The 24,935-nt window shown below is 34.0% G+C and overlaps 1 protein-coding gene across 5 annotated transcripts in view; it reads right to left on the bottom strand.

Annotated features, from left to right (window-relative positions):
• Positions 1–24,935, bottom strand: part of Cdh12 (cadherin 12) — a 1,151,540-nt gene that overhangs the window by 19,867 nt on the left and 1,106,738 nt on the right. For all 5 annotated transcript variants that reach the window (XM_074077695.1, XM_074077693.1, XM_074077696.1 and 2 more), the window contains one exon: positions 23,369–23,505. In XM_074077695.1, coding sequence (XP_073933796.1) covers positions 23,369–23,505 — 137 coding nt within the window. The remainder of the gene's footprint in view (positions 1–23,368; positions 23,506–24,935) is intronic.

Genomic DNA, 24,935 nt, shown 5'->3' with positions numbered 1-24,935 from the left:
TAAGTTCAATGAAGGAACAAAAGACCATTTCAGTGAAAGCTATAAACCACTAAAGAAAGAAATTGAAGAAGACATCAGAAGATGGAAAGCTCTCCCATGCTCACAGACTGGCAGAATCAATATTTTGAAAATGGCCATACTACCAAAAGCAATCTACATGGTCAACACAATCCTTATCAAAATCCCACTGACATTCTTCATAGAGATAGAAAAATCAATCCTAAATTTCATATGGAATCAGAAAAGATCTCAAATACAAGCAATTCTGAGCAAAAAGTACAATTTTGGAAGTATCACAATTCCAAACTTCAATAGATACTACAGAGTCATACAAGTAAAAACAGCATGGTACTGGCACAAAAACAGACATGACAACAAGTGGATTAGAATAGAAGATCCAAATATAAACTCTCACAGCTACAGTCAACCATTTTTGACAAAGGAGCACAGAGCACACGATGGCGAAAAGACAGCTTCTTCAACAAATGTTGCTGGGAAAACTGGATATCCACATGTAGAAGACTGAAACTAGGTCCCTGTGTCTCATCCAGTATCAATATCAACTGAGAGTGGACAAAATACCTTAATATAAGACATGAAGCTTTGAAATAACATAGAAGACAGTAGGAAATACCCTGGAATATATAGGCACAGAAATGAATTCATGAATAGATCTCCAATTGTTCAGTATCTAAGAAAAGAATGAACAAATGGGACTGCAGCAAACTAAAAAGCTTCTGTATGGCAAATGCAGCAGTCAGTAGTCTTAAGAGACAACCCACAGAATGGAAGAAAATCTTTGCCAGTTATATATCCAATAAGGGACTAATATACAGAATCTATAGGGAACTCAAAAACCATTACTCCTAAAGAATCAACATCCTAGTGAAAACATGGACCCATGGGTTGAATGGAGAATTTTCAAAGGAAGCAGTACAAATGGCCAATAAATACATTAAGAAGTGTTCAACTTCTCTGGCTATAAAAGAAATACAAATTAAACTACACAAAGGTTTCAGAATGGCCATGATCAAGAGCAAAACAACAAATGCTGACTAGGATGAGGTGTAACAGGAAACTTACACACTGTTGGTGAGAATACAATTTAGGATAACCACTATAGAAAGGAGAGTGGAGACTCCTCAAAAAGTTGAAAATAGAACTCTCATATGATCCAGTGATACCACTCCTGGGCATCTACCCAAAGGAATGTATCATGTTAAGAGAAGTAAGTCAGGTTCTGAAAGACGAAAGTCACATGTCTTCTCTCATACGTGGACAACAGATCTAAAAGTTAAACATATACACCAAACTAAATATGATCATATACAAACTTAATATGTACAACATATTAGCTTGTGATAATGGGGTATGCTATGGAACTCAGGGAAGGAGGGAAAGGAAAAAGGAATGAGACATTATAAAAACTTTAGTAAATGCCACAATGCACCCCCAGCACAAGAAGAAAAAAGGAAAGGGATAGAAACATGTTGTCAAGTTGTTATGCTCTCACAGCAAATGCCACAATTGCCATCAACAGATGTTAGTATACAGTATTTGCACCATGTTCACCCTCCTACTCCCTTTGCCCACATCCTCTACCCTTCCCATTTGTATCAACCCCCAGACAGGGCCTGTTCTGCCCTCTTGTTCTCTGATTTTGTAAAAGAAAGAAATGACATTTTTGTTTGTTTAAGATAACTCTACAGGGAGTTTCCTTGTGACATTTCCATGTATATATGTATTATAAACTAGTTGATTCATCTCTATTTTTCTCCTTTCTACCTTAGTCCCCCTCTGGTGATTTCAACAAGTTTAAAAATTGTATATTCATTCTTGAATAAGAAGTTCGTCAGCCTTATTCACCTTATCTAGAATATTTTTCAATCTCACAAGTCAATAATAAAAGACAATGAAATTACAAAAAAAAAAGGAATGAGAAAGCATCAAAAATATCATAAAACCTAACATCTGTGAAATTAGAAGACATAGGATCTCTATTGAATGCTGTTGAAAAAGAGGGGTGGGAGGAAAAGGGGTAATGGAAGGGTTTGAACAGATCAAAGTAAAGTATACTGACAGTGGGGACACGTTGAGACACACCTTTGAACATCAATTTAGATATTAATAATGAAAGAGAGGACTGTAAAATAGGTACAGTGTGGGGGGTCCTTGTGGGGAGAAGGGTGAATGAAGGAGACTAAGGTGAGAGAATATGTTTTAAGGGCTTCATATACTTACATGAAATAGTACAAAGAAACTTCTTGAAATTGTTTTTGGACTTTTTTTATCCACAAGAATTTTTTCAAACTTCAAGTTATTATTTTATTCCCTGAAATGTAATTTATCACCAGTCCCCATGAGTACATTGGCCCCCAAAATATCAGCATTACAATGTTTCATTATTAATAGTGTTTTCCAGGGGTATTGTTAGCATTTTAACTAAGAAAAATCTTTGTTGTATAAAGCTATTTTGTACACTGTAGGATATCTAGACTTCCTGAAAATTAAATGTCACAAAATGTCATTTTGGAGACTAAAAAACAAATATTCAATGAAGTATAGAGGAAAAACAATAGCAATTATAAGTTCATATTGCTGGAAATGAGTAATTGATTGATGGACTTAATTATATTATTTTCTTTACTATTGCATATATTGAAATATTTTCATAATTAAATGTATGAAAATGTCATCCTGTATTTTTAAGTGTCAGCTAGGGAAGCAATAGTATCTGTGTTTTCAAACTATGTCCTCACAAAAGCCTGAACTTTTCCTGTAATATATAATTTATGAGTATTATAACATTCATTCATTTAGGTATGAAATGTTTCATATTGTGTTAGAAAGATAAGGACCTATTTCCTTTCTGATTCAAGTAACCAATATTTGGGAAAGAAATCTTAAAATTTGTTTTTCCTTAGTTAAGCATGAGTACTATGATAAATAATTATGAACAAATAAAACTGTATAGAATTTAGGTAATGTGAACACTTGTGAAACAAATTCAATTATAGACATGGTAAATACTAACCAGGCTTATACAATTAACTGTTAAGTTACTAATTGTCAGTTCAAATTTTATTATCATTCATTTAAAATGTTAATATTTAATTACAGGTTAACTGAAAATGTTGGGTTCATATAAGGTAATTTTTATTTATTCTTCACACCTTTAAAAATGCTTTGTTAGATCTTTTTCCTTTATAACTGATGACATCTCAGTCAGCTCTTGAAGGTTTGATTGAATTTGACACAGAACTACCTTATTATTAGAATTTCAAACAAAGCTTAAACTGAGCAAACAAATAGAAAATCGCCAATTACCAGAATCAGGAACGAAGGAGGATACATAGTTCATAGTTTAAATGAAACAAAATATTGTAAGAAATAAGGTAAATTGTTTTATAACAAAAATATTCAAATAGATAATGAATTGGAAAAATTTCTACAAAAATAAAAATTGCTAACTACTACACTGACCAAAGCAGAAGTAGGAAAACTCAACGTATATAAAACAGCAAAAAAGAAAACCTTCATTAATATGAAAAACCTCCCAACCAAGAAAAGCCCAAATCCAGATGGCTATACTATGGTCCTCCATCAAATATTTAAAAACAAATAGTGTAAGTTCTTCACAATCATTTGTAGGAACTACGGGAAGCACTTAACACTTTGTTCTATGTGTCTTGATTAGAAAAGCAAGCAATATTTGATGAGAAAGCAAAAGTATCCTAGTATCTTTCATAAATATAAGCATAAATTGCTAACAAAATATTAAAAACAATTCCAATAGTAAGTTGTAAAGATAATATACAATGTTTATTCAAGTAATGCAAAGTTGGTTTAATCTCCAAGAACAATCTCTGCATTGACAAAAGAAACAACAAGAAGTCACATGGGTATCTTAATACGTTAAAAATCAGCCTGTGGCATCATGTCACACTTCTGTCATCCAAGCTACTCTGGATGCAGACATTAGGAAGATCACAGTTGGAGGCCAGCCCAGGCAACAGGTTAGTGAGACCCAATGTCAACAAGCAATATTTGTGGGAGGTAGGTAGGAAGATCAATGTCTGAGCACAGCCATAGGCAAAGTGTGACCCTACCTAAAAATTATCTGAAGCAAAAATAGTTGGTATGTAGTTAAAATTATGGAGTGCCTTTTAGTAAGCATGGTGCCCTGAGCTCAAACTGCAATACCATCTCCAAAAAATAGAAAAAATTAAAAAATCTACCTGGAAGTGGGGAGGGGGAGTGGGGAGAGGGTGGGGGATGGGGAAGAGGAGAGAAATGACCCAAACAATGTATGCACATGTGAATAAATGAATAATTAAATAAAAACTGAAAAAAAAGAATCATTTGTGACATATTTCTTATATGTCTATTTTTTGGAGGGCATTTTAGAAAATTAATTCATTTTTCTTGAATGTTTGATTGAACTTACCAATAACTTCATCCTGACCTGGTATTTTCTGTTTTAGAAGATTATTTATCATTTATTAAATGTATTTAAAAGGCAAAAAAATAAATAAACAAATAAATAAAAAGAAAGGTAAGGGAAGAAAGAAAGAAGTCAGGCTTTGACAAAAATCTTACATCTATATTCATGATTAAAGCTTTCAACAAAAATTAATAGGAAGCAATGAATAGGAATCTGACAAATATTAAACTATATGTTAGAGATGGACAGCTCAAGTCTTGCTAAGAAACCATTTTAGAAATGGATGTGTTAGTCAGGCCTGGTAATGTACAAATGTAAGCCCAGAAGCTACATAGCAAAATGCTGTTTCAAAAAAAAAAAATGGATTTAGTAATAATTATTTTTCTAACCTTTGATATAGCATAGAAAATAGGCTCCTCAAAAAGTTAAAAATAGAAAAATACTGAAGGAATGAGAGTCAGGTTACAACAAAGGCTGCTGCACACCCATTTTTATTGTAGTATTATTCACAAGAGCTATAGAAACAACTTAGATGCCTGACTACTGATGAATGGATTAAGAAAATGTGGTATTCATATACAATGAAATTTTATTCAGCCACACAGAAGAATGAAATTTTCTCATTTGCAGGCAAATGGATGGAACTGGAAATCATCATCTTATGTGAAGTTAGCCAGGTTCAGAAGGCCAAATGCCACATTTTCCCTCTCATATGGAATATAGACCTACTACAAATAGAGCAATATTAGGAAAAACAGGCACACTGAGGGAAGGTCATACATGAGAGGGGGAGGATAAAGGAAGTTAAGAAGGTGAATACGGTTGATGTTCTCTCTATACAAGAATGAATATAAAGTTTTTAAACCTGTCAAAACCAGTGTAAGAAGGGGACTAAGGTAGAAAGAAGAAAAATAAAGATGAACCAATTCAAGTTATAATATATATATACATTGAAATGTTACAAGGAAACTCAAGAACAGAAAGGCAGAACAGGTCTTGTCTAGGGGTTTGGTACCAGTGGGAGGAAGAAGGAGGGGGGAATGGTGAAGGAGGGTGAATATGGAGCAAAAACTGTGTACACATGCACGTAAATGGAAAAATGAAATCTGTAGCAACTATTCCAGGTATAATGGGAGGGGGGTTAAAGAAGAACACCGGAAGGGGTGAACTCCAGTATGATATAGTTGATATATTGTAAAATAAAATAATATAAAAAGAAAAGAAATGCTTTTGCTAAAAAAAAAAAAAGAAATTTTATATCTAAAAGAAAACTTAGAATTTACACACATTCCATGTCATTGTTGCTGCAGGATTAAAACAGACAGAATGGAGAAGGCGTTAACTTTACTAACAGTTCTCTTGAGATAGCATATTGAGACTTCATGTAAGATTTAATTTGATGAACTGTCTTGGTGATTTTTACTGTTTGAAAATTATACATTTGTAACACTAACATGTAGGTGAGAAAACTGGCCCAATCTTCACTGTCATTAACATAGTGAAATCTAAATATGTTCTTACTGTCCATCTATTAACTAATTCAGAAAGTGCTGCTTGATGTCTGCCCATGTAAACCAGGATCATTTATCTTCACTGAGTCTTTTATAATTCAATCCAGCCACCGTGATATGAGAACAACTACATTTGAAGGTCAAGGTCGTGGTTTTGAAAATATTTTTCATAGTAGATCTTAATTAAATACTGCCCAAATAAGAGAATGTTTTTAAGAACCAAATGAGAACTGTAACTGAGATTATAAATTTCTAACAAACACAAGACTCATTCCATTCTAAATTACATTGGAACAAACTTTGTTTGCTTATTTTAAAATTACATCATTTTTGAATACCCATAGGAGTAAAAATTCATTTCATGGATTTGTACTAAACTGCAACTACAATAACTTCAAGAATGGAATCATCAAACTATAATCCTCCAGATCTTAGCCTCAAGAGTATTTGGGATTGCAGGGGTGGGGAACTGTGCCTGACTGAAAATCATTATTTCAGAAAATAGTGGCAAGATGGTAGGGGAATAGTCACTTTTAGCATCAGGCCATAGGAATAATAATTCAGATAACAAATTAGAAACTAGAGACCAAGATGCCAAAGAGGAAAAAAGGATGGGAGAAACATAAAAGAGTAATTGGATATCTGAAAAATACAGCAAATCAAAAAGATAACACAGTAACAGCTGGCAGCACCCTTCCCTGCTCCCCCCTGCTGGGGGGAGGTATAAAGGGGGGAACTACTCAAAGGTTAGCCAAGGAGCAGCCATGACAGACAGGCAAAACTAGCTCTAGAACAATATTTATGCAGTCTACAAGTCTTAACCCCAGTGCAGGGATATCATAAGTCAATAATTTCCTCCATGGCAGGCCAGTAAAAAACAGGATAACTCCACAATTCCCATACCTCAGAGAACTGTGGGAAGGCACCACAGCTGGCAGACTGAGTCTGGCCTCTCAAAACACCTGGTTGCAGAGTCCCTGAACTTGTAGTAAGCTGAGAAGTTAAAGGGCGCTGGTATAGGAAACTAGCAACTCTGGACTCTGCCTAACTGCCTGAGGGAATTCTCCAAAGCAAACCAGCTAGCTTTATCTGTCAGAGAGCTCAGACACATGAAGCTTCTTGCAGGTGGGCCAGTTTGGAGATTGAGCAATCTGGAAGATGTGGAAATTCACATCAGTCACATTGCCCATGCAGAAACCTGCCACCAGTGCATACAGAATGGGGATCACCCTGAGGCAAGAAACCCCTGCTAACTGTAGCCAACCCTCCACAAATGGCCCATTGAATAAGGTCAATTAAAAAATCAAAACACCCAACAACCACAGTCTGAGAACTCCAGTTAGAATAGCTCCTTAATAGCAAACAGTAACATGCAACAAGCTAGGATTTAAAAGGTCACAACCAGGGTGCTCTAGGTTTCCAAACCACAGGGTCTGCTTGCAAAATCCAACTACAGAGACAGGAATAGAAAAGGGGAGGCTTGGACTGGGTCCAAGTGGGAAAAGTCTCAAAAGTCACAGAGGTGAGTGGACCTGTCCTTTCAAACCACCTGACCCCACCTTGCAGAAGGAATGGCCTTTCCAGCTCCCAGCTCTCTACATTTCAACAGCAAGTCTAACATACATACCCAGCGCCATCTACAGAGTCCTCTCAGACCCAAAACAATACAAAGGGCAAAGCTCCTTAAAAGAATTCACTGTCTCAGATGCCCCTCCCTGAGGCCCTGGTAAGTAGTGCAACTCACCTGTTTGAAGCTTTTCCTGTAAAAACTAAACTACCGACAGAAACTACCAACAGAAAAACATGCTTTTCTCTGGTAACAATTGTGTTTTTTAAAAACTGTTTGTTTCTTTGTTCTGTTTCCTTGTTGTTGCTTTTATTGTTTTTGTTTTGGCTCTTCATTTCCATTAGCAAAATTTGTTCTTTTCTTTAACTCTTTTTTCTTTCATTCTCTAACTCCCAGTTGTAAATATCTAGAGCCCTATCCTACTAATATTTCCTTACACCTACCTCCCCTTCTACCCATTGTCTAGATAAGCTCTAGATCATCTTCCTAGAAATCAGAAGTTTTCTCCAGTATAGCCTAGAGAGACAGATTAGGGCTTCAGCTGTTCCTTATGCATTCAAATACTGGATTTATTGCTGAATTGTTTACCCTGTTACAGTAGTTGGTTCTCCACTCACCCAAGGAATTAAAAAGAATATTAGACCAACAGATGCATAAGCAGAAATTTAAGCATGAAAAAACAAGGTAATGTCTCACCTCCAAACTCTCACCACAATAGACATGTGAATCCAAAGATTGTGAAGTAGCTGAAATGTCAGAAAGAAAATTTAATAGCCTACTTCTATAAATGATAAGAGACCTTAAAGAGGACACAAATAAACACAAAGATGAAATTAGGAAATCAATTCAAGACTTAGACAAGAAAGTCAGCATCATGGAAGAGAAATTCAACAAGGAAATGGAAATTATGAAAAATAATCAAGTAGAAATGTTACGAATAAAACAACAATTAAATCAAGTACAAACCAGAATGGATAGTAGTATCAGCAGACAAGACCAAACAGAAGAGAGAAAAAGAAATGGAGGACAATACTGAAGAACTATTGAGCGCAAATAATCATAAAGAAAAAAATTAATACACATGAATACAACATACAAGAGCTCTGGGAAAAGATCAAAAGACCAAATCTAAGAATTCACAGGGTAGAAGAATGAGCTAAAATATAAACGAAAGGCATAGGAAACCTATTCGATGAAATAATAGCAGAAAATTTCCCAAATTTATGTAATGATATAGACAAAAATGTACAGGAGATATTTCAAATTCCAAATAGACATTATCAGCAAAGAACAACCCCATGACACATCATAAAGTGTTAAATCTAGAAAATAAGGAATGATTCCTGAAAACTTCAAGAGAAAAAATGTTAGCTGAATACAAAGGTAAAATCTTAAGAATTACCTCAGAGCTCTCAGCTCATACCAGAAAAACCAGGAAAGCATGAAGCAATATAATTCAAGCTCTGAGAGAGAGTAACTGCCAACCAAGAGACTTTTTCAAATAAAGCTGTCCTTTAACCTCAATGGAGAAATAAAGACCTTCTAAGACAAGAACAACTAAAGTAGTTCAAGTTCAACAAGCCTGAATTACAAAGAATACACAAAGGAAAAATTTACATGGAAGGGAATGAAAAAAAATCACAAATATGAGAAGCTAGAAAAGATTAAAACTCAAGGAGAAATTTATGAACCTACAAGTGCTAGGAAAACAGCAAGCATGATCAACTCAGAAAACCAGTAAAAACATGAAGGCGATCAAAGCCAAAAGTAAAAAACAATAAACATGCTCCTAAATCTGGAAAAAAGCAATAGAAACATGGGATTCAGTAAATTCCTTTCAACCATAACCCTAAGTGTAAATGGATTTAACTCTGGAATAAAAAACACAAATTGCCAGATTGGATCAAAATGCAAGATCCAACAACATGCTGTCTATAAGAAACATAACTCACAACAAAAGATGCACAAACTAAAACATTGGAAAAATATTTACCAGGCATGCAGAAACCCAAAGCAAAAAGAAGTAGCTATTCTCTTATCAGACAAAGCAGATTTTATTCAATAAATCAGTCAGAAATAAGAAACAAAATTATTAATCCAGCAAGAAGATGTAACATTTCTAAATGTATATTTACACTCAATATTGGAGCCTGCATGTTCATAAAACAAATACTTCTAAACTTAAACCATTAGGACCATATATAATAATTGTGGGAGATCTCAACACCCCACTCTCTACAACAGACAGAACAGCCAGACAAAAAAAACTCAATGTTATCTTGGAACTAAACAATACCACTGATGAAACAGACTTAACAGATATTGTAATTATAGAGTATTTCATCTTTTGGCACCAGATTACACATTTCTCTCACAGCCAATGAAACTTCCTTGAAAACAGACAATATTCCAGGCCATAAAGCAAAATGCATCAAGCACAAAATAATTGAAGTTATTCTTTGTATTCTGACAGACCACGATGGAATAAAATTAGAAACCAACATCATGGTAAACCACAAGACCATTCAAACTCATGTAGATTGAACACACACTTTTTAATCATCACTGGGTCATCAAAAAAAATTAGGATACAAATTCCTTGATTCAAGTGAGAATGAGGGCACAAGTTACAAAAACCCATGGGACATAGCAAAAGAAGTCTTAAGAAAGAAGTTTACAGTCATAGCATCCATATCAGAAAACTAGAGAGATTTCAGATAAACAATCTGATGATATATCTAAAACTCTTAGAAGAACAAAGGCAAGCCAACCTAAAAAGAAATAGATGGAACCATATTATAAAAATCAGGGTAGCAGTAAATGGGTATGAGACCAAAAAACCCAAAGAAACAAAAAACTGGTTCTTCTCAAAAATAAACAAGATCAACAAACTTCTACACAAATTAACTAAAAGAGGAAAGGAGAAGACCTGAATTAATTAAATCAGAGTTGAAAAAGAGATTATTACAACAGATACCAATGAAATTATGATGATCATACTGGGATACTTCAAAAACCTATAATCCTGCAATCTGCACAGTGAAGAAGTAGATCAATTTCTTGACACATATAACTTGCTAAAATTGAACCAAGAGGTCATTAAAAACTTAAACAAATGAATAACAAGCAATGAAATTGAGAAAGTTATAAATAACCTTCCAAAACAAAGAAACGTCCAGTCCTTATAGATTCACTGCTGATTTCTACCAGACCTTTAAAGAAGAACTAACACCAGTGCGCCTCAAATTAGTACAAAGGAAGGAATAAAACCATACACATCGTAAGAGGTCAGAATTACCCTAATACCAATGCTAGGTAAATGTGCATTAAAAAAAGAAAGTTCTAAGCCAATATCTCTGATAAACATAGATTGGAAATTTCCTTAATAAAATTCTTGCTAATAAAATTCAAAACATTAAAAAGATCATATACCATGATCAAGAAGGTTTCATTCCAAGGATACAATAATACATGCAAATCAGTAAGCATAATACAACACATAAACAAAATCAAGGACAAAAACTACATCATATCAATAGATGCAGAAAAAACTTTTGACATAATTCAACATAATTTCATGATAAAAGCTAGGAAGAAATTAGGAATAGAACACATATTACTCAACATTATAAAGGCTTTAAATGACTAACCTATTGCCAACATCATACTAAATGGGAAAAACAAACTATATCCTCTAAAATCAAGAGCAAAGCAAGGGTGTCCACTCTCCCCACTCTTATTCTACATAGTGCTGGAATTCCTAAGCAGAGAAATGAGAGGGGAAAAAAATACAAGAAATTCAAATAGGGAAGGAAGAAGTTAAATGGTCTTTATTTGCAGATGATATGATACCTGAAAGACCTAATAACCCAACCAAAATTTCTTAGATCTCAAAAACACTGTCAGCAAAGTAGCAGGATACAAAATCAATATACAAAAATCAGTATCATTCCTATATATAAACAATGAGCAGTCTGAGAAAGAAATCAAGAAAACAATACCATTCACAATAGCTCAGAAACTTAAAATACTGCCTTGTGCCAGTGGCTCAATGCCTGTAATCCTAGTTACTGATGAGACAGAGGTAAGGAAGATTGGGGTTGGAAGCCATCCCAGGGAAATAGTTCATGAGAACCTGTCTCAAAAAACCCCATCACAATAACAGGGCTGGTGGAGTGGCTCAAGGTGAAGGCCTGGAGTTCAAAGCCCAGCACCAAAAAAAAAAAAAAACAATGAAAATGCTTAGAAATATCAAAAGGTAGAAGGATATCCCATACTCATGGATCAGGAGAATTAATATTGTGACAGTATCTATACTACTGAAAGCAATCTATATGTTCACTGCGATCCCCATCAAAATTCCAATGACATTCTTCACCGAGATAGAATAATCTTAAAGTTCATACAGAAGCACAAAAGACCTTGAATAGTCAAAGCAATCCAAAGCCAAAAGAAATGCCTACACTATAAAGTCATAGTAATAAAAAGAACATGGTACTGGCACAGAAACAGGCAAGAATATCAATGGAATAGCATAGAAGACCCTGACTCCCACAACTACATCCATCTGATTTTTGACAATGGTCCGGGAAATATGCGAAGGAGAAAAGATAGATGGTATTGGGAAGACTGGATTTCCACCTGCAGAAGACTGAAACTAGATCCCAGCCTCTTGCTTTGAACTAGCATCAATTCAAAGTGGATTAAAGAATTTAGTGTAGTATTTGAAAAGGAGAAATTAATCCAGGAAAAAATTAGGGAGCACACTAGACTACATAGGCATAGGTAATTACTAGGAATAGAACTCCAGTATCTCAGCAATTAAGAGAAAGCATTGAGACTGAAATGCCTGAAACTAAAATGCTTCTGCACTACAAAGGAAACAATCAGCAGAATGAAGAGACACCCTACAAAATGAGAGAAAATCTTTGCCAGCTATACACTTGACAAGGGATTACTAACCAGAGTATACAGGAAGTTCAAAAAACTAACCTCTCAAAAAATCAACAATCCACTGAACAAATGGACAAATGAACTTTGTTAACAAATAATTCTCAAAAGAAGTACAAATGGCCAATAAGCATATGAAGAAATTTTCAACAACTTGGCCATGAAGGAATGCAAATCAAAAGGACATTGAGATTCTACTTCACCTAGTCAAATGGCTATTATCAATAACACAAACAATAACAAATGCTGGCAAGGATGTGGGAAACAAAGAACACTTCTATACTGTTGGTGGGGATATAAATTAGCTAAATCACTATGGAAAGCAATATGAAGTCCCCTTAAAGAATAAAAAATAACTACCATACAATCCTGTGATATCACTCCTGGCATATATGTGAGTGAATGTCCTCCAGGATATGATAGAGTAATTTGCACAGTCATGTTTATTGCAGCACTATTTATAGTAACAAAGCTTTGGAAGCAGCTCAGATGCCCCATGTTTGGTGAATGGATTAAGAAAATGTGGTATATATATATTTATAGAAAATGGAATTTTATTCAACCATTATCTGTTGTTTGCAGGTAAATGGATGGAACTGGAGAACTTCATGCTAAGCAAAGTAAGTCAGGCCCAAAAAGTCAAAGGGCAAATGTTTTTCCTCATGTGGAAGCTAGACCTATAAGTTAAGTATATATATAGAAACATATATGATCATATATATGTATGCACATATACACACATACATATCTATATAGTAAGAGAGAACAAAAATGTATTAGTGAGTCTGCCTGAGGGGATTACAGTAAGTAGGAGAGGGAAAGAAAATGTTGGAGAATGAAAAATATTGAAATAATCATCTATATGTGAATATAATACAATGTAGTATACTGTATATTGTTGAATATTGGGTGACCATGGTGATAAAGCATAAGTATTGGAAGGTTTTTGATTAATGCACAATATATAAAGACCTGAAGAATACCTTAATATACATTTCAAAAAAATAAAAGGCAAGAGGGTAAAATAGGTCTTTTCTGGTGACAGGTATCAGTGGGAGGTAAGTAGACATAAAAGGTGCATGAGGGTGAATATGATGGATGTATTTTATGTTCGTTATTAAGATAGAAGAATAAGACCTATTGAAATTGTTCTAAGAAGGGAAGCAGGGGGGAAGAGGAAGAATGATGAAGGAGATACATCTAACTAAGATATATTGTAAGCACATACATAAATATCACAATATATTCTCCTGTATAAGTATTATATGCTAATAAACAAATTAACAAAATTAAATTATAAAAAGGAATAGAATCACAGCCTTAATAGCAAGAAATTGAATTAAATAGTGCAAACTGAGTAAGATATGATCAACGCACAATACTGGTTTTCTTTAATTGGTTCACATTTAAATTACAAGCCAAATTAAACCATGCTTAATAATATCTGTGTTCAAATTAAAGTGCTATGATCTGTAGTTACACTGAACAAGTCTTAAAGAGAAGTTAAATTATTCATGTATACCAAGTCAAATTACCTTCTGTGCTGTTGGTGACTGATTGCCAAAGAAAAAGAAACATTTTATAATACTGGAGTCAATTTTTTCAATGAAATTTATAGGAAAGCATTCTGAATTTTAAGCCTTTGCAATAACATAAAACCTTACATATTTTGAATTCATTGAGGACAGTAACTGCTGCATTTATCTTTAAAGAGCAACACAGTGCCTAGTACATGCTAGCAATAATATATAAATGGATAAATAAAGTCTTAAAAAGAGATCAAATTTAATAGCTAGAATGTTGTATATAACAGATATGACAAGAAAACTTTGTGGACCATGACCTAATAACACCATGCTAGTACATTTAATATTTTCCTTCCTTCTCCTTCCTTCCCTTTCCTTTTTCTTTTCTGTTCCCCTTCCCCTTCTTCTTCTTTGCCCCCTCCACTTTTCCTGTCCTCCATGCCCTTCATCTATAAAATATGAAAATATTTTTCTTATGTTATTACAAATTATTTCTCTGTTCCTCCCATTCTCCAAACCTGCTTTCCTCCAATTCTTCAGATATTCTGCAAGTGGTTTTAATTTTCAAAAATGGTAGTCTTATCATGTTTTGTCTTCTTTTGTATCTCTTTAACATCTACCTACATGATTACATACCAAAATCATGAACCATTTTTCTTATCTTGACTATATTTGTTATTGGGAAGGGAAAGTTATGGGGACAGGTAGAGAAAAAATGATGTAGTGTTTTATCTTTAGTCACTCTTAATTTCTCCTTTTTTCATACAATTACTTATATTCTCCCCAGTATCTTATGTCTTCATCTACTCTGGACCATGGCATATCTATTACTTATATAAAATACCTTTTTTGATCTTTTAAAAGGTTTTCAGTTTAGATGCCTAATTATCTCTCTGCCTACTTTCTACCTCCTTGTTTTTTTGTTATCAGTGTTTCCATTTCAACATGCTTTTCTTATCACAGTTTACCGTGCTTTGCCACTATACCACAGGCCCATCTGATTAAAGATATTTTTCTTTGTAAACCATGTTTCTAAACAGTAATAACGGTGTGTTAAGTTAACCTAAGGAATAAATGAGTATTAAAATGTTGCTGTTACGTTTGTGATAAATATTTTACTGTAAAACTTAGTAAATTCCATAAAGATATTTATTATTTTTCAATTACATTTGATATGTGATATGAAAAGGAACTTTTTGCAACTGTAAAATGTATATGTTTTGTCTAATTTTCAATCTTTAGGTGAAAAGTTCACCATGTAGCTTTCACTTCCTGGGAAAATCAGATAGTAACTAAGAAAAAATAAGACTAGCATTGATGTTGGATATGTGATTTGATGGAGCAATTAGATTGATTTAAAGTACTCTTAAGTAATTTGACTACTGTAGTGTACCCATGAGCAGTTGTAAGTTTAAAATAAAATAAAGGATATCACAATATAACTTTGATTCCTTTATACTTGTGTAGCATATAATAGTGAGAAAAATGGCATCATTTCTAAATTAAGTTGGTGATTATGGTGGTGTTAATGATTATTATTTCCATATGAGTGATACATTGCACTTCTTTATGAAATAGCGTGAAAATGTCATAAGTGATTCTTTCTTAGTATTACTCTTATAACTGCTATTAAAATGTTGCCAATTCCAGTATAAATCAAAGTTATTCTTCTTTGAGAACACAAAATAGTTTCATAAAGTTACTTAGGAAAAAAAAAAGAAAATTAGAAAATGATAGATAAACTACCTAGACTTTCACATGTAAAGTCAGGAATTTATGGAAAAAAGAGAAAGGCAATTATTTGGGCAACTGTAACAAGACAAAAAGACATAAATTTGAAATTGAAACTAATAATTATGTTTAGTCCTCAAGTGTCCAGTATACTCCCTGAGTAATTCCATGCATTCATGGCAAGTGATTCTATTTTTTTTTGTTTCGGTAAATCTGTGCTCATCATTAGGACGTTGGAGAATTTGTCACAGTCGTTCAAAAACCCTTGTGCATTAGAATATACAGGGTGCTTGTTTAGAATGTAGATTTCTGGGAAATATTCCCAGAAATTCTGATTCAGCATGATTTGAATGAGGTCCAAGCATCTGTCCTTTAAAAAATGTCCAGGTGACTGTGATGTAGGTATCATGGTTGGGCAACCAAGGAATACTAACAGAGAATAAAATGCCAGCCCAATGAGGACTCTTCTCAACTAATGTGAACACAAGTAATGTACACATTTTAGGGCTAGGGTATGACTCAACTGATATAGTGCTCACCTGTCAAGCACAAGGCCTTGAGTTTGAATCGCAGTATCACCAATACAAAAAAGAAAAAAGAAAAAAAATATAAACTTTTTTTAAAGTTCACAAAAATTACAGAAGAGAGCACAGCAGCTCACACACTACACAGATTCCAGATTCCTCCTTTGTCATTTGATTCTTAGTCATTCACTTTCACAAAAACAACCAGGGAGTACACTGTAAGGCAATCAGTTTTAGATTGCAGGAACACAGATCCTGCACAATACCTGCAGTCCAATGCCTCTTTAGGAATTGTTACGCTGAAGAGGCAAAGAACAACAATGGAATGAGGATAGATTCATAATTCCATTGGAAAAAGTGCAAAATCTCAGTGAAGCTTTAAAGACTCTCCTGAACAAGGCTTCGGGATTGCTTTCTGAGTGTGTTTTTCCTACTTCAGCCAAACATTCTCACTATTTGCGCTATCTGACCTCAACATGAACTGTGATACTTTTATGAGTTTTCTTAAGATGTTTCTCCAGCCGACAATTCCCTGCTTTCCTCCATGATAACAGCTTTTTCATCTTAAGGCTCAGCTCAGAAGACAATTATTTTGCAATACCAGGCCTTGAACTCAGGGGTTATCAGGCATTCTATCACATGAGCTGCTCCACCAGACCTCTATGACAGTACTTTGTGCACTTAATGTATTTCACCAGATTTCTGCAACTCTCAGCATTTTTAGGTAAAACATTTCCTAAAGTTCCTTTTTGGTTTGTTTTTGTTCTAAATGGACTAGGATTTGAACTCAGGACTTCATGCTTGCAAGGCAGGTGCTTTTACTGCTTCAGCTACTCTTCCAGCTAAACTTCAGTTTTTAAAAAGTAACTTTTTAGTTGCCAAGATCCATATACAGCAGGCAACCTTACAAAGTAGTAGTCTGTGAATCCTACCTCTTGATGTTTACACCTGTGTGTCATGTTGTTTGTACATGTTATCAGGAGTTACTAGCTTGCTTATAGTTAATGAAATGTGGTAAGGTGATAGAATATAATTTCTGAGATTAGGTTGTAAAAAGACTGACTTCCATCTTGCTGACACTCCAAATCTTGCTCATTTTGGTCACAGTGACATTTTGTGGACTGCTTTGTGAAGGCCAGCAAAAAACTGAAGGCAGTCACAGGTTAACAGCCAGTGAGGTTTGCTGATATTCCACAAGAAAATGAATCCTGAGTAAATTTACCTTTGAAGAGATTTCTAAGAGATCTGTGACATAATAACTGTTACTATTCAAATTCATTGTATTCTGATATAATATATAATGTAGCATAAATAACTAATATCCCATAAATAATTAATTCTACATACAAAAGAAGAAGATCTCTTTTCCAAGTTCTTACAGACTTCCTGTACAAAGACTTAAGGCCCATTAATGAATAGCAGTGTAGTACCTGAGAACATTTCAAATGTTGCTGTCTTTTCTCTCTTGACATATAAATGTGATTCACCTTTGAACATCAGAATCATGCTCCACTTAGTTTTGGACAATTACTATTTCTCTACTTACATGACCTCACCGTCACAGCTGTGACTATGGTTGCTTTTAACAGGGGTCTCACACTATGGATGCTCTACTCCTGCCTGGATCATTGAATATACTTGCTATCCTGTTCTATTTTTTACCATGCCTTGTCCCTGCTAAAGAACAAATCATCTTAGGAAAGGACCTGCATGACTAGCATGATAAAAATCACAGAACACGAACATTCTTACTACAAATATGTTTCATTCATCACTTCCCATCTGAGATAATGAAAACTCTTGATAATGACTTAGTTTCTTTAATTTCAGAGTGACATTTTATGTACTTATATATCATTTAACTACAAAGTTAATTAAAACATTTTAAACTATATTAATGGAGTAAATACTATATTGATCAAAAAGTTTGTCACTAATTAAACATAAAGATATTTAATAAATATTGCTGAGTGAGAGAAATAAAATATTTCAATACCCAAGGAATTATCAAAAACATCTTTCACAATGAAATAATTAGAAACTCTGTAGCTTGAAGCTGACCTATCAATTCACATTTGTTGAGCATAAATAGAAATGTACTTAATTAGAACTGTGCTATGCACATAACACTGTGGACATTATTTCTTCAATTTCATGTTGTGAGCATTTGATTTTTCTTTCTAAAATGTGAATTCCTTATAGACTTCTAATAGCCTAATAGGATTAAATGCAGAAAGGAACAAAGATGATAGATATCAAGAATTTAGCAATAATTTCAACTATGTGTACATCTTACAAAAAAATATTTAGTCTTTTTACTGTATTGTTTTATTTATCTATTCATAGGAAAATTACTTTGATTATTGTTATTACTAACTTATTTAAAATAAAGCAGTAAAGCATAGGCTTACGAATAGGTGTCACTGTAAAACTGCTTGGATCTGTGGAGGAAGACAGTCTTGGGCTCCATTGCTAGATTGGTCATGATTAGCTGTGTGATACTGACTACAAACAAAATGTCTCTGTATCCATTTCCTCAATCTATCAATAGTCACCATTATTTATTTTCTCATAACTCATAAAAATGGTTTATAGGTAGGTGGTCCTTTATGCAGCCAATAAACAGGAATGTATAATTTATGCTGAATCTGAATTAAAGATACCGATCTTACAGTTTGATCTCTCTGTATATATCAAGACAATATCATCTACTCTTGTTGAATAAGTAAAAGTTACAACATAAAATATCTCTATAGAGAAAGTAATATTAAAAATAATTAAAATAATTAAAGAACCAATTTGTGGGAAATGGATGGAACTGGAGATCATCATGTTAAGTGGGATAAGTTAGACTGAGAAATACAAAAATCACATGTTTTCTTTTGCATAGGCTGTCAAGATTTCAAAGAATAAAATAGAAGAGAGGACACAAACATTGAAGGGGGACTATTTGTGAAGAGGAAGAGGACTAGGGAGAGGAGAAAGGGGAACCTGAAGGATGACTATGGATAAATTTAATCAAAGTATTCTTACTCATTTACTAGGATGATAAGGCCCTGTTCAGTTGACTAGATTGATCAATTAAGACAGTCTTAGGTATTAGAATATGAATAATGTTTACTTTTTAACTGTGAATTCAACTATGTATGAAAATGTCACTATGAAAACCATTAAAATGTGCAAAAACTGTTTGTACAATCCAATTGTAATCTGCAATTGTAAGTTTACATGTAAATGTAAGGTAATGTGGCATTTAGTAAAGCAGTTCACTGATAGTTTATTTGCTCCAGAATGAATGGAACCTATCCTTTGGATAATAAACATGAGCAAGAAAAAAATATTTTCTGATACATTATAGGATTTATTAAAATACATTATAGGATTTTTGTTATGTCATTACTCATTATGATTAAATAATGACATGACATTTTTTATATTAACACCAAAAGACTGACTGTATGAATCAAGTGAATTTTTGAAGCTGTGCTCTTTTAAAATTCTCGAGGTTAATATCATAAAAACAATAAAGCAGTAATGCATAAAAGAATTATTAAGAGTCTAATAAAATTATCTGTACTTCCTACTATAGTAACACTGATTAATGACTGCTTTTTAATTAATTGAAAATTGTTTAATCATTGTACCATTTTATTTTACCTGAGAGTTTTTATAAAAGGGTCAGGGCCAAAACATATGCTAGTGGAATCTGCAGTATGATACACTTAGACAATTTTGCTCTTCTTGGCAGAGCAAGTGTGGGCTCTTTATTTCTTACTCATTTAGAGGATGATAAAGCCCTGTTCAGTTGCTTAGTTTGATCAATGAAGACAGCCTTAGGCATTAGAATATGAATAATATTTACTTTTTAACTATGAATTCAAACAAAATATAAATACACTATTTGCTCTTATCAAAGAATCTTTATTTATTTATTTATTCTTCTTGGCAGTTCTGTGGTTGTGCTCAGGGCCTTGCACTTACTAGGGAGGCACACTATGACTTGAGTTATGTCCCAGACTTTTTGCTTTTTATCTTATTTTTTAGGTAAGATATCACTCTTTGTCCAGGGCTTAAAACTTGAATCCTCCTATGTATGTCCTCCCAGGGAGATGTATAACAGGAGTGAAACACTGTGACTGGTTGCTTAGTTGAGATGGAATCTCACTAACCTTTCTGCTGGGGTTTGTCTTTAATCTTTATTCTCCTGATCTCTAACATCTGAGTTGCTAGGATTGCCACCATAATCTGGTTTGTTACAGAATCTTTAAATATCACATAATATGTGTTTAATATCTGTATTTTACATGTAAGTATATAGTTTTTTTGTGTGTTTGTATGTGTTAGTGGGGTTTGAATTCAGGACCTATATATTAAGCCACTCTACCAGCCCTTTTTTTGATGGGTTTTTAGTGATAGGGTCTCCTGAACTATTTTCCTGGGCTGTCTTAGAACCTTGATCCTCCTGATCTCAGTCTCTTAAGTAGCTAAGATTTCAGGTGTGAACCACTGGCATCTGGTTTAAATCTCAGTTTGCATATGAGTGTCAACAAAATGAATCTCCATAAGCTAGGACTTCCTAATTTGAATTTAAGTAAAAACTCTAGCCACCAAGTTGGAGTATCATACATACTAACATATTGGTAAATAGCTACTTAGGATTCCATATATCTAGGAAAGTGAATCTTTCAAGGATCAAGGACACCTCTTTCCACAGTAATGATTCATAGTTTCCTCCATTTTTTTCAAGAGGTTGAAGCTCAAGATTCTGAAAGGAGTCACTGGGACTTATTCTTATGGCTGCCCTTATGCCATGATGATGGTTTTGATAGCCTAGGCAGACACTGGGGACAAAGAGACCAGATATAGTTGCCATACAGGGGGCTAATGTCATCTGTATTTTATTAATAGGAAGGTTTGGATTAGATTAGTCTTCTACAGAATATTTTATTTGGGAAAATTTGTCTGTAATAATTAGAAGTTAATTAAGGTGACACCTTTGGTCAGTTGTCACTTATGTCCAAGCCGTCAGTGAGAAAGCAACATGATTTACAGATGTCTTATATCTCATAATTTAGACAACCAATTTTCACTGTATTTGTCAAGTATTTTAGAAAAATGTTTATTTTTCAACTGCTGCATAGTTAAGCTGTCTTCCAAACCCTATATGAATGAAATCATTGAATGTTAGTATTAAAGGAATAAGGATTAACAATATAAGTGTAACAGGATGCATTATGGGAAGGAAGAAAGATGCCACCTTGAAAGGAGATTCCAGGAAAACACTTTAAACTGAATGTGCATGGGGTATCCCCCAAGAAGTTGAGAATGTCATTCTGTTCTCCACATGCACTCAGGCAGTTAAGGTCATAATCTTCTCTCTGAACCAAAATGAGCAAGAAGCACCAATGTGAAAGATGATAAGGAAGACAAAACATACGATAGAGGAACAGTATATATAATGAACCTATTTAACTGGGCGTGGGAAGGGCCTCAGGATCAAATGGACACAGCAAAAATAACTGAATTGAAGAAACTATGCTATTCACTTAACCAAGAAGGCTGTTTGTTGAGCAAGGGGTAGGAGGGCTATTAAGCCATAGGCCTACCACTGTGTGCCCTTATCTTTCTTTCCCTTTTCAACCTATTGGAGAATCTTCATCTCCACTTCAAAGAAATCAAAGCTCCAATTTATGCTGGCTTTAGGTTCTCCAGTTTATCTGCTACTATATAAAAAATAAACAATCATGGAATACATTTCTGTAAAATAATATTTTTATATTTCTTACAGTTTTGTAAGCAGAAATGTAGACTTTAGCTCGCTTAATATTCATTTTGCATGTTGATGGAGGTTCCAAACACAGCATTCATCTAGTAAGTGGACTAGACTAAATATTCCATGCTAGTGTCTTCTCTGAGCTGAGTGTGGCTTCACCTGAGCACCAGCTTCTGATTTCTCAAGAATGGTAGCCTCCTGGTAGTCAGAAATCTAAGAGTAAGCATTTAATGAACAAGATGGGAACTGTATTCTTTTTCATGTTAGACTTACTTTTAAGAATCAGAGTAACCTACAAATAATGAAGTTGGCCAAAGACCTCTTTGAGGTCCAGATCCAGAAATCACTTTCTGATTATCCATGTTTAGAAGTAGTTGTTGAAGATAAACAAAGCAGTTTCATATAAATACCACCACAGAGATGAGACTGAGGAAAAAAAAAAACTATCAGGAGAATTTTCCATAGCTCTTTCCTCATTTGAAAGGTAAAATTAGCTGCCAAGGTGTTACAAATTTACATCAAATGAATGAAGTAATATAAGAAGAAAAAATAAAAGATATCCCAAAGGGATTTCCTAAAACACCTTGACTACAAGACCTGTAGCAGAAGGACTAGGAAGATGCATTTCTCTTAAAAACTACTAAGTCACAGACCAAATGTTGCTATTCTTACCCTAATCTATTACCTGAGGAAGACATTATGATATCTTTGATTGTCCTGTTAAACAAATAAGATCTCTAGATTCTCTCACTTTAGGGAATTCTCTTCTGGACAAAGCAGATACAGAAAGAATACTTGTGAACAATCTTAATCCTAAAAATATTTGCTAACAATTCTAAGCTACTCCTGAACACTTGCAGTTAAAACTGGTATATATTTAAGTAATATTCTTTTAATATATTCTAATTAAGGGGGTTAAAGAAGAGGGACGATTTTTAAATGTTCTTAATTTCAGGAACTGTTCCAGAATGGGTGATTTTATATAATAATTATTTCTTCCTGCCTGCCCTATGAATCTCAATGACATAGCTACAAGGATAGGGTATGGGAGAGATGTCAGCACTTCTGTCAATTTTTGAAGGCACTAAGTAAAAAAGGGTGAAGTCACCCACTGAAAAGCACTTCTAGCTATTTATGCAATCCTGCAAACAGGGCTCACTGGCAGTTGTCACAATTTCTCTGGACTTATGCTATCAGGAAAAGAAACAGGTTTCCTAGTTTCCCCGGGAGACCACTCAGCTGTCGGACCAAAAAATGAAAAGCACCTCAGCAGGGACTTATTTAAGGATGTTAAATCCAAAGAACTGAAGTATAATACTGATTCCATCCATGCCATACTTACTAACTTTACTTGCAATTACAGAGAAATTATACTGCGCAGTGCTTTCTCTGTCTAGTAATTCATTAGTGGCGATGGTTCCTTCTGTTCCATCTATTGTAAAGTAGCTGTTCCCATCACTCTTCCAATCTATGAAGTACCTGTATGTGAAAAGAGGAGATGCAAATGTGCAATGATTACACATTAATCATAATGGCAGTTAGGCTAACTTGACAGAGTTCCTTATTTTTCTCCCTGTAGCTATTACCCACCTGGCAATAAAGAAGAGTGTAAATGACAGCTGCTTTATTGCAAAGTCAGTATGCTCAAGGGGAAACTGGAAATAATGAAAGATTTAGTACTCCTGCTGTTCATATTATTTTAGGGTCTTGACACCTTGAAAGCTCAGCAGAGACTAAATTTCTAAAGCTGACCATGGGTTCTCTCAACCTGCTGAATATTAAAATGTTTCAGCAGTAAAATTTCCTTAACATGGCTGTGGGAAGGATTAAGGGTAAGGGACGCAGCTGCAAACAACTTCAAAATCCTAGGCCACAGCACAGGTAGATTTTTTGTTTCTGTGGATAGAAAAAACGTCACATAATAGAAGCTAAAGAAAAAATGTGGTAATTGTGTAAACATATTTTCACTCCAACGCATGCATAAAGCTCACTGCTGTTTTATTATATTATATATCAGGACAACTTGCTAAAAAGAAAAGGCAGTAACCTTGGCTAATGATGTCTTTTTATCTTTTTTATTATCTGACATATTTTTTAATAAGGAACTCTGATTTATGTGAAGTATCTGAGCTGGAAAATCCAAGAAAATGAGTAACAAAACAGAAATAGCTTTTACTAGTCTTTATGTAATATGAGACTTATGAATTGATACATATATTTTCCAATCATAATAACAAGAGTTATGATTTTTAAAGCTTACCATGTGAAAGATATTGTTCTCAACGACGATGCTCATTAACTTATCAATCTTTACAACAGTCTATAAAAGGTATTATTATTCTCCACATTTTGCATATGAGGAAATCAAACAGAAACTTGCAAGAATTTGCCTAAGTTCATGTAGCTTGAAAGTTTTTTCTGATATTTGAATCAGATCAATAATGACTCCATTACAATCACCATTATATAGCCTTAATAATTTGAAACATAACATTTTAGGGGAGAGGTTTCTGTTAATCATAAAGCCCAACGTACCATACATTCATAAACATTATTATTTCGGTCTGTGAAACAGGAAGAAGTCATTCAAGACAGTGGCTGAAAGCAGAAGACTTTATTGCAAGCAACCCGTTTAAAACAAGTTTAAAGACAAAAGTGATCCCCTTGTTAAACCTGAACAATCTGAAATGTTGTTTAAAGGAAGTATCTCTTTAAAAAGCAAGTTATAATTTTGACAAGTTTGTTAATTGAAAATGAAGTGCTTTGCACCCCATTGTAGTAAAAAGGAAAGCTACCTATGCTCTATCAATGAGGTTTCTAAGCTTCACTTGTCAATATTTGTTACTAAATTCCCAACGAGAACTTGATGAGTATTCTTGGAAGAGGGTGTGCACCATGCTGCTGATAAC

The sequence above is a fragment of the Castor canadensis genome, chromosome 6 (assembly GCF_047511655.1).
Source record: "Castor canadensis chromosome 6, mCasCan1.hap1v2, whole genome shotgun sequence".
In the NCBI taxonomy this organism is placed as follows: domain Eukaryota; kingdom Metazoa; phylum Chordata; class Mammalia; order Rodentia; family Castoridae; genus Castor; species Castor canadensis.
The sequence above is the reverse complement of the archived record's forward strand: the minus strand, read 5'-3'. Positions and strand labels throughout refer to the sequence as shown.